The sequence below is a fragment of the Oxyura jamaicensis genome, chromosome 1 (genome assembly GCF_011077185.1).
Source record: "Oxyura jamaicensis isolate SHBP4307 breed ruddy duck chromosome 1, BPBGC_Ojam_1.0, whole genome shotgun sequence".
NCBI lineage: Eukaryota > Metazoa > Chordata > Aves > Anseriformes > Anatidae > Oxyura > Oxyura jamaicensis.
In genome coordinates this window covers 184883794-184907931 of record NC_048893.1, presented here as the reverse complement: position 1 = coordinate 184907931, position 24138 = coordinate 184883794, and the positions used below count along the sequence as shown (strand labels likewise).

At 37.4% G+C, this 24138-nt stretch overlaps 1 protein-coding gene across 2 annotated transcripts in view; it reads left to right on the top strand.

The window, feature by feature from the left end:
- Positions 1 to 24138, top strand: part of TNFRSF19 (TNF receptor superfamily member 19) — a 64390-nt gene that overhangs the window by 21940 nt on the left and 18312 nt on the right. For both annotated transcript variants that reach the window (XM_035326276.1, XM_035326284.1), the window contains 2 exons: positions 2233 to 2411; positions 5721 to 5806. In XM_035326276.1, coding sequence (XP_035182167.1) covers positions 2233 to 2411; positions 5721 to 5806 — 265 coding nt within the window. The remainder of the gene's footprint in view (positions 1 to 2232; positions 2412 to 5720; positions 5807 to 24138) is intronic.

The window sequence follows — 24138 nt, the reverse complement described above, 5'->3', positions numbered from 1 at the left end:
GAAAATTTCTAGGACTTGGGAGGCACTGTTTCCAAGTGATTTATCAAAAGATCCAAATACACAAAGTTTGAGCTATATTGTATGGCATAAAACATTACTATTTGGATGAAAGTTTATAGAGCAGACACTTAGAAAAAAATGTGGTAAGGAATAATGAGATTCAATGAAAAGGTTTATTTAGACTTAGAATAATAATAAAAAAAAGGTGTAACAGAAGTTAGTCTGGTTCCAGTCCTCAGTGGTAATTGTCTACCTTCATGTAAGGCCTTGCAATTACATGGATGAAATTGTGTAAGACTGAACTGTGTAAGACATTTTTAGACAACATAAAATAGAAATGCTACAACCAGTGTTGTTTTGACATTGATTCCTTGCAGAAACTAGTAAGATTGGAAGACTACAGTAGGAAAATGCAGAGTGGCTGATGTCAATTAAAGATAATTTGAAGTATTTGTGTCCCCATTTGCATGCCAGCTTCATTAGGGGCAGTATCTTCCAGGAGGAGCATACTGCACAGTACATAAAACAGTTTAATATACTTTTCTTGTTCACTGACTGCAGTGACTTGTCCATTTGCTTCTTAATATGAATAATAGTCAATAGTAAGAAATTGTATTTCAGCTTAAAAAACCACAAAGTTAAAATTTATTTATAAATTTTCATCTAGTATATGTTATTCAGTTCGTGGGTCTAGAGATGGAGGAAGAGGAGTACTTTTAATGTCTTTTTGCAGTTTTTCTCTTAGAATTGCTCCACTATCTTTGTACTTGACTATTTATTCTCCTTCAGAGGACAGTAAATATATTAATGTAAAAAAATAGAAAATTCTTAGTATGTCCAGTAAAATGCATCTCAATAAGTTGCTTATTTCTGATACTTTATCATATCGTATCTAGGCACTAGAAACATATTGTCTGAATCCATCACAGATCATTTCATAGCTGGTTTCTCAAGGCAAAGCCTTAGAGAATCCAGAAAGCATTTGTCAAGTACAAACAAAACCTTTTACAGCAGCAGGTTTGCTTAGGCGGGTGACTTTGGGGAAAAATATATATATATATTTGCACGCATGGAACATCGAGGTGTTGTGAAGGAAAACGGTGGAAACTTTTGTAAGTTGCCCCAGTTGAAGAATTCATGCAGATTTTCCCTTGGGAAGGTGCCCTGTACTTCCACTAAGACAGCATGTGGTAGAAAGAGGTCCTCATGTCATATTTCCCACCTATTCACTTCTCAATAAGTCCTTCCCAGCAACTGATAGATTACTGTTGGCATTATGTGGTGTGTCCCTGATGTTTAAGTACTGCAAAAAAATTAACAGGATATTCAAATGAGAAAAGTAACAGCTCCTAGTAACTTGATATCTCTTTCTAAAAAAGAAAAGTGACAAAAATTAAACCGATTGATAGCTCTGGATATTCAGTTTGCAGAATCCAGTCCCTCAAACTCATAGGCACTGTTGGATACAGTGGTTTTCTTTGCAGCATGTTGGTTGTACTAGGTGTCCTTTTGCAAATGAATTGAAAGAATTTCTTAAAATAATTAAATCTGGGGATAAATAACCAACCATAACAACATTACTTCTATAGTAAAATATCATGCATCCCTCTGATTCCCAGAGCAATTACACTTTTCCAACAGGTTAAGAACTGTTAGAACTTAAGTGGGTTGATTTTTCTGAAATTCTTAGTGGCTCAGCAACATCTCATGCCCAGTGGATGGTCATTAACCATCTCTGTTTTATTTGGTAACAGAAATTCGAAGCCTTTGAAGATCAGTACACTCTATTTGGCAATTAACTTTTTTCACCTTAGCTATGAACCTTAATATCAAAGTGCTTCTTTGCTGTATTTGTAACTGAGTAAGTGCCTTTATACTTCAGTTGTCCCAGTTTCTGCGCTTTCACATGACTGACCTAATTAAAAAACAGACAGCTCAATAATTCTACCATAAGCTAGTAATAATGAAACTGTGGGAGTCCTTGAAGCCCTTTATCATTCAAATACACAGTGGTTTCTTGAATAAAGTGGATGACTAAGTATTACTTATAGAAGTAAGGGAGATTATTAGCAGTGGAAGACACATTTGAACTTGCTGAAAGGATGGCTTTTGTCTCTAGAAAGACCTACTCTCAGTAATAACTACACTAGGTCTTCATTTTATCCCGGCATTCTCTTCTTGTTCACGCTTTCAGTGACTGAATAGCTTGCTGTTGCTTGTTAATCCCTACAGGAATGCGGCTTTGGATATGGGGAGGATGCACAGTGCATGACATGCAGGCCAAACAGATTCAAGGAAGACTGGGGCTTTCAGAAGTGCAAGCCTTGTCTGGATTGTGCGCTAGTTAACCGGTTTCAGAAGGCCAACTGTTCTGCCACCAGCAATGCGCTATGCGGAGACTGTTTACCCGGGTAAGGCCATTTCTGAAGATGAGACTTGAACAAATTCAAATCTAACTTGCACTAACGTTTGGTTGGTGGTGTTTTCCAGATGAATGTTTGGATAGGTCCTTTATGTCTGAAAGAAGATCTCGTGTTCTAATCTTGGTTTTGTCAATAATTTATTGTATCATCTCAGCAACCAATTGCAGAATTACTATCTTAATTATCCCATCTATCCAAATAGTCAGATAATTACCTACCTATTAGAGAATTGCCTGTACAATGCCTGAGTAAAATACTTCAAAATATTGAGTGTTACTTGCGAGTTATTTCATTGTTTCAAAATGTTTAGTTCATTATAACATGCATAGTTACCTTCTTGAAGACCGATCTCATTACTTGTTTGCTTTTTTCTGTCTCCTTGCATCAGTGCATAGTAATTCTCATACACGTATATTTTTAGGTAAAGAGTAGTGACTGGTTCATGCTCCTGAATTTCTGTCACCATTCTGGTAAATTCATAGAGCGTGATCCTGGCTGAAAATCTTTAATGGATCTGAAGGATATGTTTTGGAACAAATTATAACAGCGTGGAGACTCACTGAAACTACTGTGTTATAAATCAAGAGCTGTGCTTAGTTTGTTTGATCCAGTCATCCCAGATTTCTGTTTCTAATCTTCTCTATTTGTAGTATTAAGTTGTAAGATCTCTAAAATACTATTCTTTGCATTGTGTCAAGTTCCACTATTATAAATATCTGCCATGGATTTGTTAAAAGATATTTCTGATGCCTTTTTTGAACTATGGATTGGTAGTATAATACTTAAGTGTAGGTTGTGAGAACTGATTTGCCATTGTAACAGCCTTTATAATTCCAACATATTCATTTCAGAAATACTTAAGAGTTCATGCGTTTATCTCCTACTGATATATAACAGCTATTTCTTTTTATAATTATTTTAATACCAGCTATCAATTACCTGAATGCTGTTGAAGCTCCTACAGTTACTTCTCTCAATCCAGAAGTGAGGTCTTTTCATTTAAAAACAATTAATAAAGCTTTGGTAATTTGTATTAGTTTAAGTCAGTTTAAGAAGATGCCGTCCCAGGAGTTAGATATTACTGACAATGGCATCTGATACTGCCTAAAGCCACATGATTAATTATGTTCTTTTTGCATGTGAATTTATATGTATTTTAGGGCTTAGTTGATAGCTAAACAGGATAAAATTTTCTTGTGTAAATATAAGCTATATTTTTGCAATGCAGGAAAGGAAGGAAAAAGGAAGCCAGAATAAAACATAAATTTGGGATAAATCTAAATGGTGGGACCAGGGTGTGCTTCTCCGTATTCTGGTCTGGGTACATGTTGAGCTGACAGCTGTTGACACAACCTGCTTTTATTGGCAGAAAAGTTGAAAACATGGGTAGGGTAGTCATGGGTCATCTATTCTGGACCTTATGGGGAACAGAACTGTAGAACATGGCTCCTCTCATACCTGGCCACCAGTTAAAATGCTGCCTAAGAGAATGGAATATGCACCTAGCCAAACAAAATAACTTAGCTACTGTTTTATCTCTCAGCAATCGTAGTTACATCTGTTTTGCTTTGTTTTCCAACGTGCTATTTCCTGTTTTTCATTTTCAAAATGATGCAGTGACTGTGTCAGCTACAAACAATTACTAACACATTTAATTCAGAGTAGATGATCACAGTGGCCCCTTCATTCTTACAGCCTGTGAAACTGTTTCTAGTCGTGTTGTTAGAATGAATTTCTTGAGCAATTGGAAAATTGCTTGCTGGGATGGTCTTCATATTTTAGTAGTCATATGCTGCCATATACTGCCATATGCTGCTATATACTGGCAGTTGCAGTATTAATAATTTACTGTAAGTAGAGTTAGTACCTTTTACTTAATGTGCCACTACAGAAAACATGTAATTCACATACTTGACTTGAACAGACCACAGCTGATCCTATCTTTGTACTAATGACTAGTTGAGCAAATGCCAGACCTACTTGATTAGGAAGGTATTTTTGATAAATTCTTTGATGTCATACTCTAATACAAACTTGAAATATAACGCTCTAAAGAATGTCAGAAAATTCTTTTTCATTTGATACTACTCTTAATACTTGGTTTATGTGTGCAGCCTTCTGCCTCTCACTGCAGTTGGTAAACTTCAAACAAAAACTCAACAGTAATGTTCTTGAAGGGTCTTTGGAATAAAATCTGTCCTTGGATATGAGGGATCTCTCCTTAGGGATTTTAACATCGTTTTTGCATTAATTTGTTTAGGAATGAGTAGCTGGTGGGTTTCTTTGCTTCAGAGTTTTATTCTACTGTTTACCTGTGGCCTTCCATTGCTATTATTTTTCTGAACCATCTGACTGATACTTCTGCTTCCAAAGGCTTTTTTTCACACCTTGAAAGACTTTAATGTGAACTTTATAAATTCTAGATAGCAAGTGAGAATATGAAAACAATGTGGAGTATTGGATAATGTAGATTGAGACTTATGTGGTGACTTCATTAATTTGCATGCATGCTGTGATTTTGCATGCACAGTGTGATTTTGGTTGGTGCTAAGGTCTTCGGTCTTCTTGGTGGAGAAGGAGGAGCCAGAGAGGGATAGTAGGTTTGTTAAAATATATTTAGTAAAAGGCATTTTACTGTTTTGCTCATCCACTGAATAGATCAAAATAATTTTTTTCTGAAGATTTTGTTACACAGCATGGTAAAACTTTTTTTTTTACCAGATACCCTCCTGTATGAGTACATTAACCAGTTTGTGTGATTTTTTTTTTTTTTTTTTTTTTTTCCTTCTCTGAAGTGGAGGATATTAGGGATTTTGACTACAAAGCACTGGCTGATTCATTGTATTCTGTTGGTGGTGATAACTACCTTGCCCTATCTTGTTCGGTTAGGGAGAGTTTTGTAGATTAATCAATTCATTTTTTATTTTTTTAACATGTAAATAGGCTTGTATAACATAAGTTTGCCATACCTCCTTGTATGTTGTGTTCTGTGTAGAAAATTGGATATCAATTTCTTTGTTGAAATCCCTGCAATTGTTTTTTTCTTATATAAGATTAGAGTGATTATGAATGTGGACTAACAGATTTAGAATTTTTCCTCAATTTACTTTAGCTTTATTTCTGTACGTAGTAATTAATATCCACTTCACATATTACTTGTATTTTCTGTTACTGAAGCAGGACACAGACTGTCAGAAGTTTGCAATTATAGAGTGCTTTGACATAATGTTCAAGCACATAGTTATTTTTTTGAGGAAAAGTACAGTTTTGTCTTTATATTATTCCTTTATCTTCTAGCTTTTATAGGAAGACCAAGCTTGGAGGCTTTCAAGATATGGAGTGTGTTCCTTGTGGTGATCCCCCTCCTCCCTATGAACCTCACTGTAAGTGTTCCTCACCTCTTGTTGGAGAGGATTTTTTTTTTTTGCTTTAGAATGTTTTCTCTTTTAATGTGAAAGCTTGGCAAAAATTAGTCATGTTAGTGAATGATTCTTTTAACAGCTTGCTTTCTTGTTAGTAAATCATTTTATGAATACATTTAAGCAAGTGTAGCACTGTTATTAGAAGGTTCCCTTATGACCTGTCACCTGATGATAAACCTGTCATACCACTTGATTGAGTCCAGTCCTGATGCCATCATGTTACTTTTATTTTCTGTTTTGTGCTAATGCAAAAAGAAAGGCAGGTTTCCTAGGCCCTCTGCCTACCACCAGGTAGGTCTTAGTGAATCTGAGTTCTTCTCTGACACTCAGAAAGAGCAAGTTGTCAATACCTTTAAAAATAACTTGTGTTGTAAGGCTTCAGCAAGAAAGAATGAAATAGATAAATTTTATTATACTGCTACATGCATTAAGAAGTAAATAGATAATCAGTTCTGTCTTAATTTGTGTCCAACGAGGATATGGAACCTCTTTATTCTGTAACAGTAGTTTTTTAATACTTTTTCCAGGACTGTTGGTGGCCTATCTCCTTATCTTTTAATTTGATAAAAGGAGTGAATTATTCTCATTGCGTCTACTGGTGTCTATTTTATCATAGGAAAAATAAAATTGATTCGGTATAGTCTTGTGGAAAACCTTGGGTTTATGTGTCTCTTTCTACAACTGTGAAGTTATGCTTAGGAGCTTTTCCCCTCTTTCAAGGGAAAACAATTGTTTATAGAAAGAATGAGTTGTCAAGTTTCTGAAATACTCACACCATACATGCTTACATGCTAACCAATCATTAAAATCTTAAAAAACTGAAATCCCATTATAAAGTACAGTTACAATATGTCACTGTGGTTTTTGGATGACTTTCATTCAGAATTTGTATATTTATTCCTCAAGGCTCTAGCATAAGCTGTCCCAGTTTCGGAAAGTGTATCTGCCTTCCTCAGAGCAGCCTCAGAAGTTATTCCTAGAGTGGTCAGTAAATGAACTAAAACCTCTTCATGAGAGTTTTACTTAACATGCCCCACCAACTGGGGGGATTATCTCTGTTTCAAGACTTAACAGAAAGCATGTTTCTACAAGGAAGTATAAATAACTGTGTGAAAGTAAGCTTTTCCCACCTAACACTGAAGGTGTTGTTTATTTTAGTAATGAATATATTTTGATAGTTAAAATATTTAAGATTACGTTAACTGAGGTTAAATAAAGACAAACCATTAGGTGTATGGGGCAAGCTCTCAATTATCAGCAGGCTAAGTTCTACCTTTCTTATCCTTCTTTCTTTCCACTGTGAAACAGAAATACGAGTTAGCTGCACTAATATTTGTCATTACACATTAAAAGGAAAAATTTAAATGTCCTGTTTCAATGAATTAATTGTCCTTTGAGGTGTGTGGCAAATTTTTATTTGCTTAAGAACATTACCAAAAGAGCACAAAGGCTCGCAGCCCCCTGCCTGGACTAAAGGTTTGTGTTAAGTCTGAGGCATGGATGAAGTCCTTTCAGCACTAGGAGCAGTTGATTATTACCCAGCTAGCTATAAATCTGAGTACTTGCTTTTATCTTCTTTCTTTCTGCAGACGTTTTAAAACAGATCTGGTTTAAATATTTACTCATGAAAAAATGAGTTTGTGAGTTGCTAAAGGAAAAGTTGAAAGGGTTCTATAATGAGCAAGTAAAGAATATTAGAGGCCAGGAGAACTGTTATCACCTTTGTGTAAACTTTAAAGGGGAGGCAATGACTTATGTGTATTTTGGGATGTCAGAAATTTAAATACACAATGATAGTTATATTTTAATTTGCTTAGTTCAGGTAAATAAACTGTAAATACCAATCCTATACATAGGGATAGCTTCTAAACATCAGATTAGAAATGAAAGCATGTTTTTTAAATGACTATTTATGTTCCCTTTCTAAACTGAAGATGTTTTGCTCAGCTGCAGACATTAAGTTTCAGTTGAACGACGGAAAAGGAGTAATTTGAAGTGGGAACTGGAGTGAATACCCAGCCAATCATAGGTGTAATTTCTGAAATCTAGGCAGTATAGTTTATCCAAAAGGGGTGTCTATGTAGTAGAGAAACAGTTATGTAGATGTGGTTTGATTCCTTTTTTTCTTAGCAGCAATTGAGGCCTGCAGAGTTCTCTCTCCTGTCTGTTCAGGCCAGTGTTGTGCTGTCCCAGTGATTATTCTGAAACTGTTCATGAAATTGCTCAGTAACCTAGACTGTAAATATTTAATAATATTGAAAAAAAAAAAAAAAAACCTACCTTCATTACCTTCTTAAAGTTATTTTTAAGTCTAATGAGTTTGTTAAACCTAAAACATAAGTGCTGACAAACTGAAGGAGGGATGTATGAAAGGCTTCAGTAAGGAGCAGGTTTTCCAAAGATATCATTGCTTTCTTTCAGCAAGCATTATATTTTCAGCTAATCTGTATTAATGAATATGGAAAAAAGTGTAATGAACCATACCCTCTGCATCTCCCCCTCCTCCCCCCTTTTGGTCATAAGAGGATGGCAGGTAATTGCATTGTTTTAATTTTAATCAGCTTAACTTGGCTCTGTCAACTATTCCTACAAGTGGTTCCTGTTGTTTTGTTCAATTTAAAACAAACCACTGGATCAGGTTGCCCAGGGCCTTGTCCAGCCTGGCCTTGAACACCTCCAGGGATGGGGCATCCACAGCTTCTCTGGGCAACCTGTTCCTCACCACCCTTTGAGTGAAGAATTTCCTCCTAACATCTAGTCATTTTAGTTTAAAACCATTCCCCCTTGTCCTATGAGTATCTGTCTGAGAAAAAGTTGTCTCCATCTTTTTATAATCCCTCTTTAAGTACTGAAAGGACACAATGAAGTCTCCTTCTCTTCTCCAGGCTGAACATCCCCAGCTCTCTCAGCCTTTCTTCCTAGGAGAGGTGCTCCAGCCCTCTGACCTCATGGCTCTCCTCTAGACCCACTATAACAGCCCCACGTCCTTTCTGTGCCCCAGACCTGGACCCAGCACTCCAGGTGGGGCCTCACGAGGGCAGAGCAGAGGGGCACAATCCCCTCCCTCTGTTGGTGCAGCCAAGGATGCAGTTGGCCTTCTGGGCTGCAGGCACACACTGCTGGCTTGTGCCGAGCCTTTTGTCTACCAGAACCCAGAAGCCCTTCTCTGCACGGCTGCTCTCACCCAGTCAGTGCTTATGTCTGGAATTGTCCTGACCCAGGTGCAGCACCTTGCACTTGGACCTCATTAGGTTTGCGTGGGCCTGCTTCTCAAACCAGGTCCCTCTAAATGGCATCCCTTGCTTCTGGTGTATCCACTGCACCTCTCAGCTTGGTGTCATCTGCAAACTTGTTGAGAGTGCACTCAATCCCACTGTCTGTCACTAATAAAGATACTAAACAGCACTGGTCCCAAGACAGACCCCTGAAGGACACCACTCATTACCAGCCTCCACCTGAACATAGAGCCATTTGGTGCAACTCTCTGGGTGTGACCTTCAAGCCAATTCCTTCCCCACTGAATGGTCCACCCTTCAAATCCATCTCTCTACAATCTGGAGACCAGGATGTCATGTGAGACAGTGTCAAAGGCCTTGCAGAAGTCCAGGTAGGTGATACTGGTTGGTCTTCCCTTGTTGATGGATGCAGTCACTCCATCACAGAAGGCCTCCAGATTGGCCAGGCATGATTTGCCCTTGGTGAAGCCATGCTGGCTATGTCAGATCACCTCCTTGTCCTGCATATGCCCTGACATTGCTTCCAGAAAGATCTGTTCTGTGACCCTTTGAGGCACAGACATGAGGCTCACCAATCTGTAGTTCCCTGGGTTCTCATTTCTATCCTTAAAACTAGGAGTGCTGTCTCCCTTTTTCCAGTCACCAGGGACTTCACCTGACTGCCAGGGCTTTTCAGCTATGATGGAGAGAGGCTTGGCAACTCTATCAGACAGTTCCCTCAGGACCCTGGGATGAATGTCATTGGGCCCCGTAGACTTGTACCTGTTCAGTTCCATCAGGTGGTATCCAACCTGATCTTTGCTTACAGCAGGAGGGACTTTGCTCCCCCAGCCACCACCTAGAGGTTCAGGAACTTGAGAGACATGGGAAGCCTGACTGGAAGTGAAGACTGAGGCAAAGAACCTGTTCAGAACCTCAGCCTTCTCCATGTCTGTTATTACCAGTTCTCCCTTCTTGTCTGTCAGAGGGGGTGAACCTTGCCTTGGCCTTTCTTGTCTGAACAATGTACTTGTAGAATACATTTTTGTTGTTGTTTGCATCCCATGCCAAGTTCAGTTCAATCTGTTCATGGGCTTTCCTGACCACATCCCTGCACACCCGGACAGCATCCCTGTGCTCTTCCCAGGCCACATGTCCCTACTTCCACTGCCTGTGCATTTCCTTCTTGTGCCTATAATACTACCAAAAAAAAACCCACAGTATGTCCAACCTAAGTCAGTTCTTAGTCAGTTCTTCAGGACTTCTGCTGCTGTTCTTCATGACATAAAACAAGGAGCACCGGGAAGCTTGGAGCGGGGGCGGGATATCATTCCACGTGGAGCTTGGGAAACTCGCCTCTACATGTTCCAGGAAATAAATGCATTCTTTGCTTCAATGGAGCAGAAATGTTTTGTTGAATAAATCACAGCAGTGGAAATATCTGCAGTTTGATGGTAACATCACGTGCATTTGAAATAATCCTGCACTCAGATATAAATGTGCTACTATGTGAGCCATGTTTTGTGATATTGATTTTAGTGATAGTAGATGGAAATATAGAGAATATCTCCAATAGCAATTTCAAACTTGAAAACAAAGTTTTATTAAGATGGAGAATAAAAGTAAGGATCATGGCTTGTTGAGGCAATACATGTAGCAGATGGTAGTGAAAACATTACGTTCTTATATTAGGCACTCGTATTTCATCTACTTTAAATTTTGAGCACTTCCACTAAGGTTGCAAAGCTCCCTTCGCAGTTTTATCCTACGGTTTATTTTAGTTTGTTTCTGTATGATTTCAAAATAATCTCTTCTGAAAATTAATCGTAGGTTTCCAAACTGCAGCTGAATCCTACTTTTTTAATATACAGGATACATTGTTTCAGTAATGAAAGGTACTATTTAAGGGATAAAATCTGACAGTATTTCCTTCTTCCTGGTGTTAACAATAGGTAATATAATAAAAGTAAGACTTGGTATAAATCTTCATATTTGAATTTACAAGATTAGGATCTGTGATTTTGTAAACGTTCACGTTAATGTAATGGATATTTGGGATGTACTAGGACTACTTCAGAGCAAAGTAGCTCAGCACAGAAGACAAAAAGCTGGAAATTACATTCTGCAGGAGAATATTGTAGGGTGGCAAAATACATGATAAAAAAAGTAATGGGAGTGACTGGAAGCTTGCTGGCAATGTACGTATTCTGTAAAATGCTTTTGCTAGTGGTAAAAAAAAAAAGTCCAGGAAAGTCGAGACAGTGGGAATTTTTGTATGTTATTTCTTTAACATAAATATAGCATTTTATCTTGAGTAATTTTTGGATGACATTCAATTCCACGCTAGCTCTTCTATTTACGTAGTGGAATTTTCATTTTGTCATATCACTCTTTTTTATGTTTACAGAATATTGTGATTTGAAAGGTGTGAGACTCCAGATAACATTTTGCCAACTATTAAGTTTTTCTTTACCTCTTATTTGGTTGCTTTATACAGTGAACTTTATTTTACTATTGCAAAGCAGCTTTTGGAGATGCACATTATCATGTGCATGGTAGGTAATCAGCAGCTGAAAGTATATAACAAGTGAAACCAGTCTTAATTATTTGGTTCTATTCCAACATGTATGTCCACCTTATTTCAGTGGTTTTGGGGTGACTTATAGTGTCTCTTCATAATCCTCTTGTCCATGTTGGACACTGTGATAGACAGAAAGCAGCTGGAATGTTTTATAAGCCTTTCACAAAGTTATAAGGGCTGACAGCTTATTTAAATAAAGCTAATAGCATCACTAGCTTATAAATATCAGTACTCTTTTATTACAGAGACGTTAGCTTTCCATTATCTCATAACTGAATTGTATACTTTTGTAAAAATGTAGTAAGTCCGTCTGATATTTTCCATATGTGACCTGATGGTAGGGTGACTTATCTTCAGGAAGTCTGAAACAAATTTGACTAGGTGTTTCAGAAAGATGAGAATTGCTATTCATGTCTTATAAAGTTTTATTACAGCGTTATTTCTTTCACTCATCATTGATCAAAGGGAGTTAACCTAGAAAGCCTAAATGCTTTCATTTTCTTGGCATTAATATTTGCAGCGGTTCTGACCCACTGGGGAAAGATTCACATACAACTTAGTCAAACAGCTCCTTTTCCTATCTTGAGTTTGCTTTGCACACTGGGCGTTCCTCCTGAAACAAAAAGCTGTAAACCAAGAGGAGGCAGATTTTGTCTTCTAGTAACAGAGGCATTACCACCAAAATCAGTTACAGTAGATCTGAAACATTACTTAATGGAGAGGAAAATGTAGGTTCATATGATTTTATTACTTTCGAAAACTTTCTCCTTGGCTAGATCAGATAATAGCTTTTTTTTGCATATGCATTCCAAGCCTATTTTCACAAACCTATGTAGTTGGTACCTTTCATTTCTGTGCCTCCATCTATAGAAGTACTTCATTATGTAGATACTTATCACTAAGTAGGTACCACAGGTAACAGACAGATATCTGGGCAGAAATAGAACTTTCCCTCACTTCTGTCCACCATCTACTCCTTGGGGGGGTAAGAAAGGTGAGGAGAATTTCCTTGGGGAAAAAAAAAGAATTTCCCATAGAACAAAATTTGATTTAAAAACACTGAAATGACATTGCATTTTTAAAATACTTGAGAAAGCATCCCATGTTGCTTTGCAAAGTGATACCAGCCTGGATTTCTGGATTCCTGTGATAAGCTGGATTTAGGAAACCTTGTAAATGAGCTACAACTCCCAAATGCAACAGAATTTCTGGGTAGCCAGGCAGAGAGTTTATGAAGGAGTCAGAACTTGAAAGCTCACATTTCCAGACAGTCTGAGCTGTTTGACTTTTGTGCACTTTCTTGCACTACCCTTGAACGTTTTATTCCATGCAGTTTGGTTTTTACAAAGGAAAACCTGTTTTATCAGAAGGACTTCCAATCAGCTGTAATGCAGCTCAGTGCTGCAAAACTGTAGGTGTGAAAGCTGTTCTGATGACTTACTTCCCACACTAGTTAGTAACTTCAGTAGAACAGATGTACTTAATACCTCATTTCTGCTGTTACAAGAGTATGGTACAAGGACAGTGACCTGAACAACTTCAGCAACTCTGTTAAGTGTTTGAAATTTCCTGATTTTCATTGAAACTCTTGCTATCTGGCTTGACAATAGTCAGTCAGTCATTTATTTTTTTTAGTGCTTGCTACCTCAAGTCTGACATAGATTTCTTTGCACATTTAATATTTTATTTCTCCAAGTGAATTTAAAATAACCCAATTAAAATTACAAGCTGAAAGAATTAGGCTAAGAGTAAATGCTTTAGAAATACACTGCATAGAGACAGTGTTAGCATTGTCAGGCTTTTAAAAGCACTTAAGCTTTGTTAGTCAAATAGGCCTAGGATCCTAACTCCAAAATTGTGTCACTGACTGTCCTGCTCAACAGCTACATAACTGTGCAAACGCTTAAAAGCCCCAAGGACCTACAACCATTCACGGACTATGGTCTGCAGAAGTATTCCATTGTTTCTGGGTCCAGGTGGCCTGGACATACTGCAACTTTACATTAAACAAAAGCATTGTTCACCTGTTTTCCCCCTGACTGCTGTGGAAAGGAAATACATACCCATGGACTGGGCAGGATGCTCTTAATAGGTGCCTAATTGGAAGAGACAGATCTCGATCCTTATCATAGTCTGTCAAAGAGATAATGGAATCAGAGTTTGAGGTACCCATGTTGTTCTCTATACTCCTCAGTAGTCATCCCAAACTTTTGCAGCATTGAGCAGTTACATACCCTGCTGGCACTGAAGCTATCAGGATCTGCAAACAGAAAAGTCTCTCACCCATCTCAGGACCATCTGATCTACTGTGTATTCTGATGCCAAACTTGGCAAATCAGGTTGGAATATTTTATATGCTGGGAATCCTTTTCTTTGAGTTCAGAATGTAACATGCAACCCTCAAAAAGTCCAGGATTCTTACTTACTGCGTTGACTAAATGTGTAATCACTTCTTACATCGTAAGTAGGTTCCCAGCATTGTGTATGCAGCATATATAGTGCAATGCACTGCAGGATCTGTCTCTTCTGTGATCCTAGTTACAGGCTTTTATCAAATGAATGGTCCAAATATAGCCCAGTTGTTCTAAGAACATATCACTTATCTTTGCTGTTTGGATATGCCAATGAAAGTTTACCAATAAGACTGTTCTTTTCTTGAATGGAAATCTGTTCAAATAAAGTTAAGAGATTGAATTGGATTTTTCAAGTAAAGCTTAAGCTGCAAGTTAGTGAATGATTAATTTCCATTTAAATGATTTTCTGACTAATCAGCCTAGCTTTCTTCCCTGCTTCCTGCTTGTGTGAAATACAGGTGACTGGGTCAGACTTTCTATTTCAATTATTCTGCTCTTTAATCTCAAATAATGGGCAGTCCCCTGTTCTGCTTCTCACTACCTTTGTCCTACCAGATGCATTAAGACTGATCATAGTAAGCAGGTCTGCTGGTAATATCCATCAGAAGTTGGGGGGAAAAAAAAAAAAAAAAAAAAAAAGATGAGTAAGGCTGCGTAAAGGCTATGCAAATTATTTTAGCAAAAATGAATGCATATCAAAAAAAAAAAAAAATACATAAGGAGCTTACCCCCATCTGATTGTTTTTTTTCCTTAAACAAAAAAAAGAGTGTGGTCAACAGGAAGGTAAGTATGACACAATTCACAGTTTTCTGGAAACTTGTTTATGAGTGTTAGGATGAAAGTCTAAGTGGAATATTAAGAATACATTCTAAAGCAGGAGTTAATTGAAATGAAAAATGAGAAATACATTCTAAAATAAGAGTTACTAAACTGAAAAAGTTCAATGCATTAGAATGAGTAATCCTGATTTGTTCCCTAATGTACAGTATAAGGAATCATGAAATGACAGTTCTCTCATATTAGCTGGTGTGGTTTTATATCTTTTCTTTCAGAAAATGATCTTTCTTGCTTTCATTTATTGTAATTGTTTTTGCAGTAATGAAAATATTTTCTGAGGATTTTTAAAAACACAAAATGCCTTTGAGATAAAAACAAATATTCCTGTGGCCTATACAAGATCAAGTATGGTTTGCTAACATAGACTTTCCAATAGCAAGGTGAAGGCAAACAAAATTTGGATTTAATGCATACAGCTTGGTAATACTTATTTCTGGAGGTGCTACAAAAGATGTGCTTTGACTCCCCCTCTTATTTGTTTCATTTTTGAAGGAAATTGTTAAGCTTTTCCATTTATTGCATATAATAATTTTGTGATTTTTTCTTTTAGGAGAACATTATTTGTGAGATTGTTTTCACACACAATCCACCTAACGTCCTTAATTGTGGCATTGTGAAAATTCATGTTGGTCAAAATGTAGATGGAAACTTTCACAGTAAAGGGAGGGTTTTGTATGGGAAATCTGTCTGATCATAAAGAGATCTATTTAATAGAAGAAGGAAGCCCAAACTGATACACAGATGGTGATGCCATCCATCTTTAAGTAAATAAGCAATATCATAAGCTCACTTTGTCCTGGAAAAAGTAAAAGTTATGCTTTTTATGTCTGGTAATAACACTCCTTCATTTTACCCAGGGGCAGTCGTGCATATACACTTTATGCAAAATGCTGTTGATGCTAGTAAGTGATTAAAAAAGAGGTAGAATACTCTTTATCTTAATATGCCAATTAAGATATTTGTATTTCTTCAGGATTCAGAGTTTACTGTCTATCTGATGGCACAGACCTGTGAAGATCACTACTATAGGTAGCTGAAGAATGCCTTAGGTCTTCCAACAAAACAACAACAAAAAACACTTACTAGCTCTAGGTCTTTCCTGTTTTTGTTTTTTTTTTTTTACTTTGTGTAAGGTTGTGATGCACCACAGGTAGGCTGCTGGAAGTTTTCCTCTTCCAGAGTTGGTGGGCTTACGTCCCACCCATTTGTTCTGATTGACCCTTACAGTCCATGTGACTGTAAGAGGCTATAGATAGGAAAGGAATTGCTTTCTTTCTGACAGCCAAACTTTCTCTGTCATTCTACATCTGTATCAGTTAAGCTCTGAATTTATTTGGATTGGCTGAATTGGGTTTGCTGGCTGAACACCTGTGAGAGTGTTTGGTGGTTATCATCAAGTATATGGATCATTTATTTAATGCACGCATCATCTTGTGAAAGAATTTTCCTTCCTGACAGTTTAGCATTCTTTGGGGGAAACATTTTCCTACTCCTTCTAGAATATTTTACAAGAAGTGTTATTAATTCACGCTTAGTTCATGATTGTCAATGATATTAAACTAAAAAATGAAGATTGTCAGAGTTTCGAAGCCTTATCTTCCCTTAATTTATCTTCCCTTAATTCTGCCAGTCAGCTTCAATCAGTGAGTTACCTTCATCCCAATTGAATATATTGTGCTGAAATAGATTATTTCTGCTAATTAATCCAATACAGTTCAGAATTATAATAGGAATGAATCTGAGCTCTTTCTGCCAGAACTGGGTACAGTTCTATGCAATTAAGGCCTGTTTCTGAGAACAGAGAATTTGTCTTTAAATGTTTTTAGTACTTAAATATTTGAAACATACTAAAGGTGTTGCCAGTGACCTGTAAGAGCAAGAGTTGTTTTTTCTGTCTGCTCAAAATGATTTCAGAGTAGGAGTAGTACGTTCAAGTATTATTGCACACCTCATATTTTAAAGATCTAACTTAAGGAACATAAGAAGAGAATTATATCTTCTTCAGTTTGGTTTCCTAAGTGAACACAGTATACACACCAATTCTGTCATGAATTATTCCTTTTAAAAACTCTTGGCCCTGATGACAAATATCTGTCCATCCTGACAGAGTAACAGAGACCTTGGATGAGGAATTTTCTGTTTTTACAAAAACAAGTGATCTAATAGCGCACAGGGAGCTACATTAGTGCCTATACTGAGAAGGTTGTAGCATAAGCTCCTACCACATTTTTCAACAGCAGAAAATCTACTGAAAGGAAACCAGTGTTTAAAAAAAATGGCAGCTTCTGGACCTCTTGAAAATACCTATTTGTTATGGTCACGGAGGGAAAAGGGAAAATTTGAAGACTACAAGTTTGAAACCTTAATTTTTATATTAGAGTAGATTTTTTATCATCTAATCTAGGTTACTGTTAGTAGAAAGCAGTTAGCCATTTAATCATTAAATGATTTTTGGAGTGAACAGAGGGAATATAAATTATTTACATTGTACAAATGGAAATCATACAATAAACTAAGAGTAGAATGTTGTTTTGCAACACTATTTGTTCATAATCTGTGAAAATGTAATACATACAATATGAGCATCATCCAGTAAATTTTTAAGCAGATTGTTTAAAGATGAGTTTATATTGGACCAAGCTGAATTGCACTGAAAGGCATTGGCTTTGTAGTCTCGGCATGAGAAATTCACTAATTAATGCATAATCCCGTTTTATCTGCTGAAGTATGTATTAATATACTTAAGAGCACAGAATTCCAATGTAAATCTCTTTGAGCATACATACCTCATTGCTTTCTGTAGGATGATGAAAAATACATAGCTTGAGATTAAAATGGAAATGTCAGCTTGTGATTTTAAAATAAATTGAATCACATTCTGTTTAGTTAATTAATTCACATCACAAGCTCATTCATCTGTTAATAGAAGTTTACATAAGTGGTGCTCATCTGGCATTCAGAAGGTTCTATTGAATCAATACATGGTAACGTATAGGGCAGAATCCCAGAATTTTTATCTTTGTTCTAACTCACAGCTGGCAACCCTGCCTGCTAATCCCAGTGGAAGCTTCAGTTTGAAATACAAAACTGCTTTTGAACTTGTGTATCCCTCCCCACAGATGTCTGGGGCCTTGATGATGTGTTTCTTTCATGACTCCTTTTAAATCGGGGACTGAAGTGTTGCATGAAGAGTGAAGTTAGGGTTTCATTGCCTGATAATGCAATGAACCCTTGAAATATGCATTTTATATTTTATATAACAGAAACAAATAGTGAGTGACCAAAATACTTGGTTTTGCATGTTTTTCTATAGTAAAAAAAAAACATTGTAGAGAGTTGTTTTCTTTATTAGGTTAAAAAAATTCCTTAGGCTGTAGATGATGAGCTTTGTAGTTGCAATTTTCACTTCTAGTTCATTCACATAAAATAAGAACAAGCAGTTTGCAAGCATATTTAGTTTTGTTCCTAGACACTGTTAAGTACAGTTACAAAACAAAATTCTCATCTTAACTGCAGAGTATGAGAATTTCAATATGTTTTTTCAAACCAGTTTACCATACTTTTGTTTCTAGTAGTAACTTGTGCAACCTTTCATCTTATGAGTCAATCCTATAATTAGTATCCTTCTTTGCCAGAGGCATACGGAATGTTTGTTTTAGGTACAGAATGTCTGCAAGAAATTTAACTTAATCATTACTTTTTAATGTAAGAGCTGGTTAGCTCAATTACACTAGATTAAAGTGAACTTGAAATTCCTGAGTTACAGAGAAGGGGCTAATCGTTGACCTGTACTGAATAAATACTATTTCATTTTTTTTTCTTGTGTGCTTACTAATGTGGCTAGCCTTTTAGTTCAATCTTGCAATGGCTAAAAGTAATTCTCTGTTCATTGTATAGAGGGGGTTTGCAAGGTTCTTATTTAACGTGGACACTTAGGTTGATCAAAATTATAGCAGTGTTACATGCATTGTGGTAGAGCTGATTTATTTTTTTCAGTTAATTTTTACTTCATTGTGTTTGAAGATAATCTGAATAAACAAGTAGCAGTTACAGCTTTCTGGTAACTTTTTTGTTGGACTTTTTGTCATTTTTCTAATTACAGAAACATTTAAATATATTAATTGAATATCATGCTTTTAAGCTACATTCATACTGAAAATATTAGTTTCATTTTATCTTATGTAATGACCCTAGCTAATTCTGGAAATGGTTGCATTAACACTGCTTCAACAGCACTGAGCTTTGGCACCTTCCATATAAACACTGCTGGTTGCTGTGGCTTTGGGGTACACAGCTTTGAAATTGTGACTGATGTGAACATAAAATACTGTTAAACAAATGCATGTTTGTTGTTTCTTTTATCCTGGTTTGTGCTGGTAGATACTATTGGCTATGTTGCTTGGCTCCAAAATATGTAGGCTGTGTTTCTCCTACAGTGTTTGTTTGTTTGTTTTTAAGTGGAAAATAACGAACCCATCTAGGCTGAAACTTTCAATATTGCTAACCGTCCATTAAGAAAATGATTGAAAAGCATAACAGCACTGAAGTATCACTCCAGAGGAAATGAGTGGCCTGGAGGACTGGAATGTATTGGAAACAGTGTAAGATGCAATAGCCTTAAAACAAGAGTCATGCACTAAGAGCCTTAACAGTAATGATTCATTATAAGCTAACACCTCATGAGCTGAAAGTGAACTAATAGAAGAAGGCCCTAGTGTGTGCCCACTGATCACTTGCCGGTTCCAGTGTTTCTCTGCTTTGCTCCCCTTTAATTTTTTCTGGTGATAGGCCTCACACGTTCTTACTGTTTCTGGTTCACTTACGCTAAAGCAGTGCCCTGCCAACCACTTCTTTTACAAAGACTGTAGAGCAATCCTATGTGTTATTTTGGGCAGCGATGTATGCCTTTGAGGTATGGGCTGTGACTATTTCTTAAAAAGACTGTCTGTTTTTGTAAGTAAAATGTTGCATCTACCAGTTTTAATAATGTTTATTTAAGTCCAGTAGTATAAATGTATGTGCATCCTACTGAATGTACATATATTTATAGTTACCATATCTGTATGTAGAAATTTAGGACGGATTCATGCACCCTAATTTAGGCATATAAAAGCTCATGCTTAACACTGAACTTGTCAGCCCCATCTCCCACCGATAATCAGTAGAGAGAGTTAAGTACCTCAAGAGTTTGGGCAAGCCAGTTAAGGTAAGCTGCCGTAACTAACACTAAGTAGTCCTTCAAGCCTGTGGTTCCATGAAGTCATTTCAGGCACATCACTTCACTGGAGATTTCTATTTCTAGCTGTGTTTTATAAAGAGAGACTGTAGCTCTGACTTTGTCTACAGATGTTTAGACTTCTGAAGTTAGAGTTTTTTTCAGTGAGTTGCCATTACCAAGTTAGATGAAAACTGCAAATTCAACATTGAGTGATTGTATCCATCTTACTCATGCCTGATCTTCCACTTACTTTTTTTTTTGTTAAGGAGGAAAATGAGGTTTTTAAAGCATACATTTTTTTTTCACTCCTGATAAATAAACTTACTAAAAACCATAATAAAAATACTTTTCTGATTCTTTGATGAAATATTTCTTACAAACCAAAGCCCCCGTTGTAAGAAAAGTAACCGTGACAAATTTGGTTTATGCTAGAATTAAAGGCCTCCAACCTTAATTTGGTTCCTTCGCATATAGTCACTGATACTGGTTTTATTTACATTATTGTATATGTTATTTCCCACTGTGCCTTTGTGCATTTAAAGCACAGGCTAGGCAAAACCCTTAATTCTATATATGGCCTTATATTTACCATACCTTTTTTTATATTCCATACAGAATTTGAGTTACTAATTACTGCTGGGCCCTTCCCTATTTTTTTCTACTGTAAAGCACTCATTAGAAACTTTCCGGTTGTTATTGAATTTATCTTCACAATAGAACAGTGATGTAAAACGATACAGTGTCTGTTACACAGTTAGTGAAGTGAAGGAGAGAGATTAAAGTCAAAATAGTGAAACGTGTCCAAAACCCTGCACCCTTATTTGACAAACCCAGAGCAGGATGCCTCCTTCTTGAATGTGGTTATCTCTAATGGCTACCTCTGTAAGCTGGGGGCCTTAGGCTCACACTATATTCAGTGGTGAGAAAAGATCAAGGGAAGTGTGTGTGGTGGTTTTACTTAGCTGGGCTCGCAAACTCCTCCACAGCTGCTTTCTCACTCCCTCTCCTCAGAGGAAAGAGGGGACAAAACATGATGGAAAAGGGCTCATGGGTTGAGATAAGGACAGGGAGATTGCTTAACAATTATCATCATGGGCAAAACAGACTCAGCATAGGGAGATCAATATCATTTATTGCCTATCACTGGCAGACTAAAACAGGGAGAAACTAAAAGCAAACTAAAACCACCTTCCCCCATCCACCCGCTGCTAACTCTTCCCCCCAAGTGGTGCAGGGGAATGGGGGCTTTGGTCAGTCCCTGATGCTTCATCTCTGCTGCTCCTTCACTGTCCCTCTCTGCCCCTGCTCCCCGTGGGGTCCCTCCCACGGGATGCCGTCCTTCCCCAGCTGAGCCTTACCACGGGGTCCATTCCCCAGGAGCAAACTGCTCCAGCACGGGTCCCCCACGGGCGGCAGCTCCCCCCAGACCCCTGCTCCTGCGTGGGCTCGTCTCCACGGGCTGCAGCTCCGGCCCTGGGCCTGCTCCTGCGGGGGCTCTCCATGGGCCGCAGCCTCCTCCAGGCCACATCCACCTGCTCCACCGGGGGCTCCTCCATGGGCTGCAGCGTGGAGATCTGCTCCATGGGGGACCCACGGGCTGCAGGGGGACAGCCTGCTCCACCAGGGGCCTCTCCACGGGCCACAGGGGAACTGCTGCTGCATGCCTGGAGCACCTCCAGGGGCTGCTTTTCTCTCATTTCTCACTCCTTTCTCCCAGCTGCTGTTGTGCAGAGGTTTTGTTTTGGGTGGGGGTCGCTTTTCGTAATCTGTTCTCCCAGGGACACAACCATCTCTTATTTGCTCAGCTCTGGCCACCAGCCAGAGCTCTCTGCTGGAGCTGGCTGGAGCTGGCTCTGATCTGAAATGGGACAGTTTCTGGATTCTACTCACAGGCCAATTCTCAAACCCTACTGCTACCAAACCCTTGCCACATAGACCCAATACATTGTTTAAAACAAATTGGATTACCTGAACATCAAAAGAGTCTTCCCTGCTGCCTCTCACTGCGGAGAATGTTCAGGTGACCCACTCACATACACATGTTTGCTTTGATCACATGAATCTCACCAACAGAGCTTCATTTTTCAAAGATAACCTTTCAGAGTGTCTTCTATGTTCTATGACTAATTTCTATTGACTTCTATAAAAGAAGGGAGATGTTACATCTCAGATTAGGTAAAACAGCAAAGTAAGGAGCTTGTATGCAGCAGCCTTTTGTTCTGTATGACTTTACTTTATCCCCAAAGCTTTAAGTGGTAAGTTAAAACTGCTTTATATAAGCTATTATTATTCCTGACTTCAAAGCCACAGCTTTTTCATCTGTACTGTAGTCTTCACGTGCATGCTTTCTGTTGCACAATAGTTAAGTTTCTTTGCAATAAATAATGAAATTTACTTTGATATTTGCAGTATTAAAATAACCTGGTGATGAGTGTCCAGCTTCTACAGATGTTAAGAGTGTGTGTTATAAAATTTTGAAAATTTATATTTAATCCCATGTATTTCAGATTGCACACCAAAAATAATGTTTTTATAAAATCTGGAGGTTACAGAATTGAACAAAGTTAGAAAATATCAGTAGAGTTGATTATGCAACCTTTAGCTGCAATCATAATTCAGAATCATTATTCAGCCCACTTGTAAGTATTATGAAAGTCTTAATTATATCAACACACTGTTTTGCACAGTAAAAAACATATTTTTCCCCTAATACATGAAAATGTCTAGTGGTTGTATTTCTTAAAAAAAAAAAAAAAAAAAAAAAAAAAAGAAAATCAGAAGTAGTTGCCTTGCCTGGAGAGCTTAACCTAAACTAGGGATGTTCTGACATAATTATAAACAGGAGAAACATAAGTGGTGTGCAGACTTGAGTATGGTTTACTTAATTTTTTTTTACATTCCACAAAAACATTTCACGTGAATGTTGGCTGGTCTAAGAGGGGTGCTTACTACTACTGTTGAAGTCTTATGACTGGGCAAATTCAACTGGAGAGTTGAAGTAAGCATTTACCCAGAATAGTTAATAACTTAGTGGCTAAAACTATTCTATGCAGCTGAACTTCAATCTTCTATTTCCTAGTAAAAGCTTAAGAGCTCTTTTTCAAAGGGAGAAATCCAATCGTTACATCTTATTTCAAACGTTATATCTGAAGGGAGTTACAAGCCTTGTTCGTGACTTTTCCTGCATCCCTTTAATTTACTTTTAAAGTAAGGTCATAGATTTTTTGTTTTCAGCAATTTTAACAGATAACAGAAACCCTTTTCTGCCACTCAAAGTAATTTATGGAAGAAAAAAGTTTATAATCCTCCATGTTACCTTATAAGTAGGCTGAGCATGGTGACATTAAACATAATGTTACTCAGTGTGATGGCTACTGCAGTCTGTTCTGTGTTTTTTTTCTTCAGACTATATGTGAAGTGTGTGGCCTAATCCAGGACTGCAGTTTCTTGGATGGAGACCTTGAATTTAAAAATTAAAAATGTCAAGGCTTAACTTTTGTACGCTTAAGACCTGTTGCAAAGGATTGAGTCCTTTGTCACTCTTCAAACTGGATGCCAGAACACACATTTCTGTGTCTCTTTCAGTGCTCAATTAATCACGTCTTAGAAGTAGGCTCTTTCTACATGGGATTTCTAGCAGCTAGAAGAAGTTCTTTAGCATTTATGTTGGTAGGCTCTTTCTACGTGGGATTTCTAGTAGCTAGAAGTATTTCTTTAGCATTTATGTTGGTTTTGTTCCTTGTTTTCATTTGCAGTAACAAAAAATACATTACAGAAATTTTGAAGACTGGGCTCTAACCATCAGGTTTATGATTTCATTTTCGTATCTGGTTATTTCAGATTTTAATTTTAACCCAGAATGCAACAAGGGGAGGGTTACCAGAATTTTACTGAATTTTCACATCACTGCTGGAACTCCAAGCATTCTGGACTAGATGATTTAGCCAATCCAGTAACCTAGTAACAGTAACTAAGCAAAATTAGCAAATGGTCCTGCGAATAATTTGATATTCATCTACAGCAGGACCTATAATGTATTGCTTACATTTATATACATTTTTGACTATACAGTTTGTATTGACTTAAG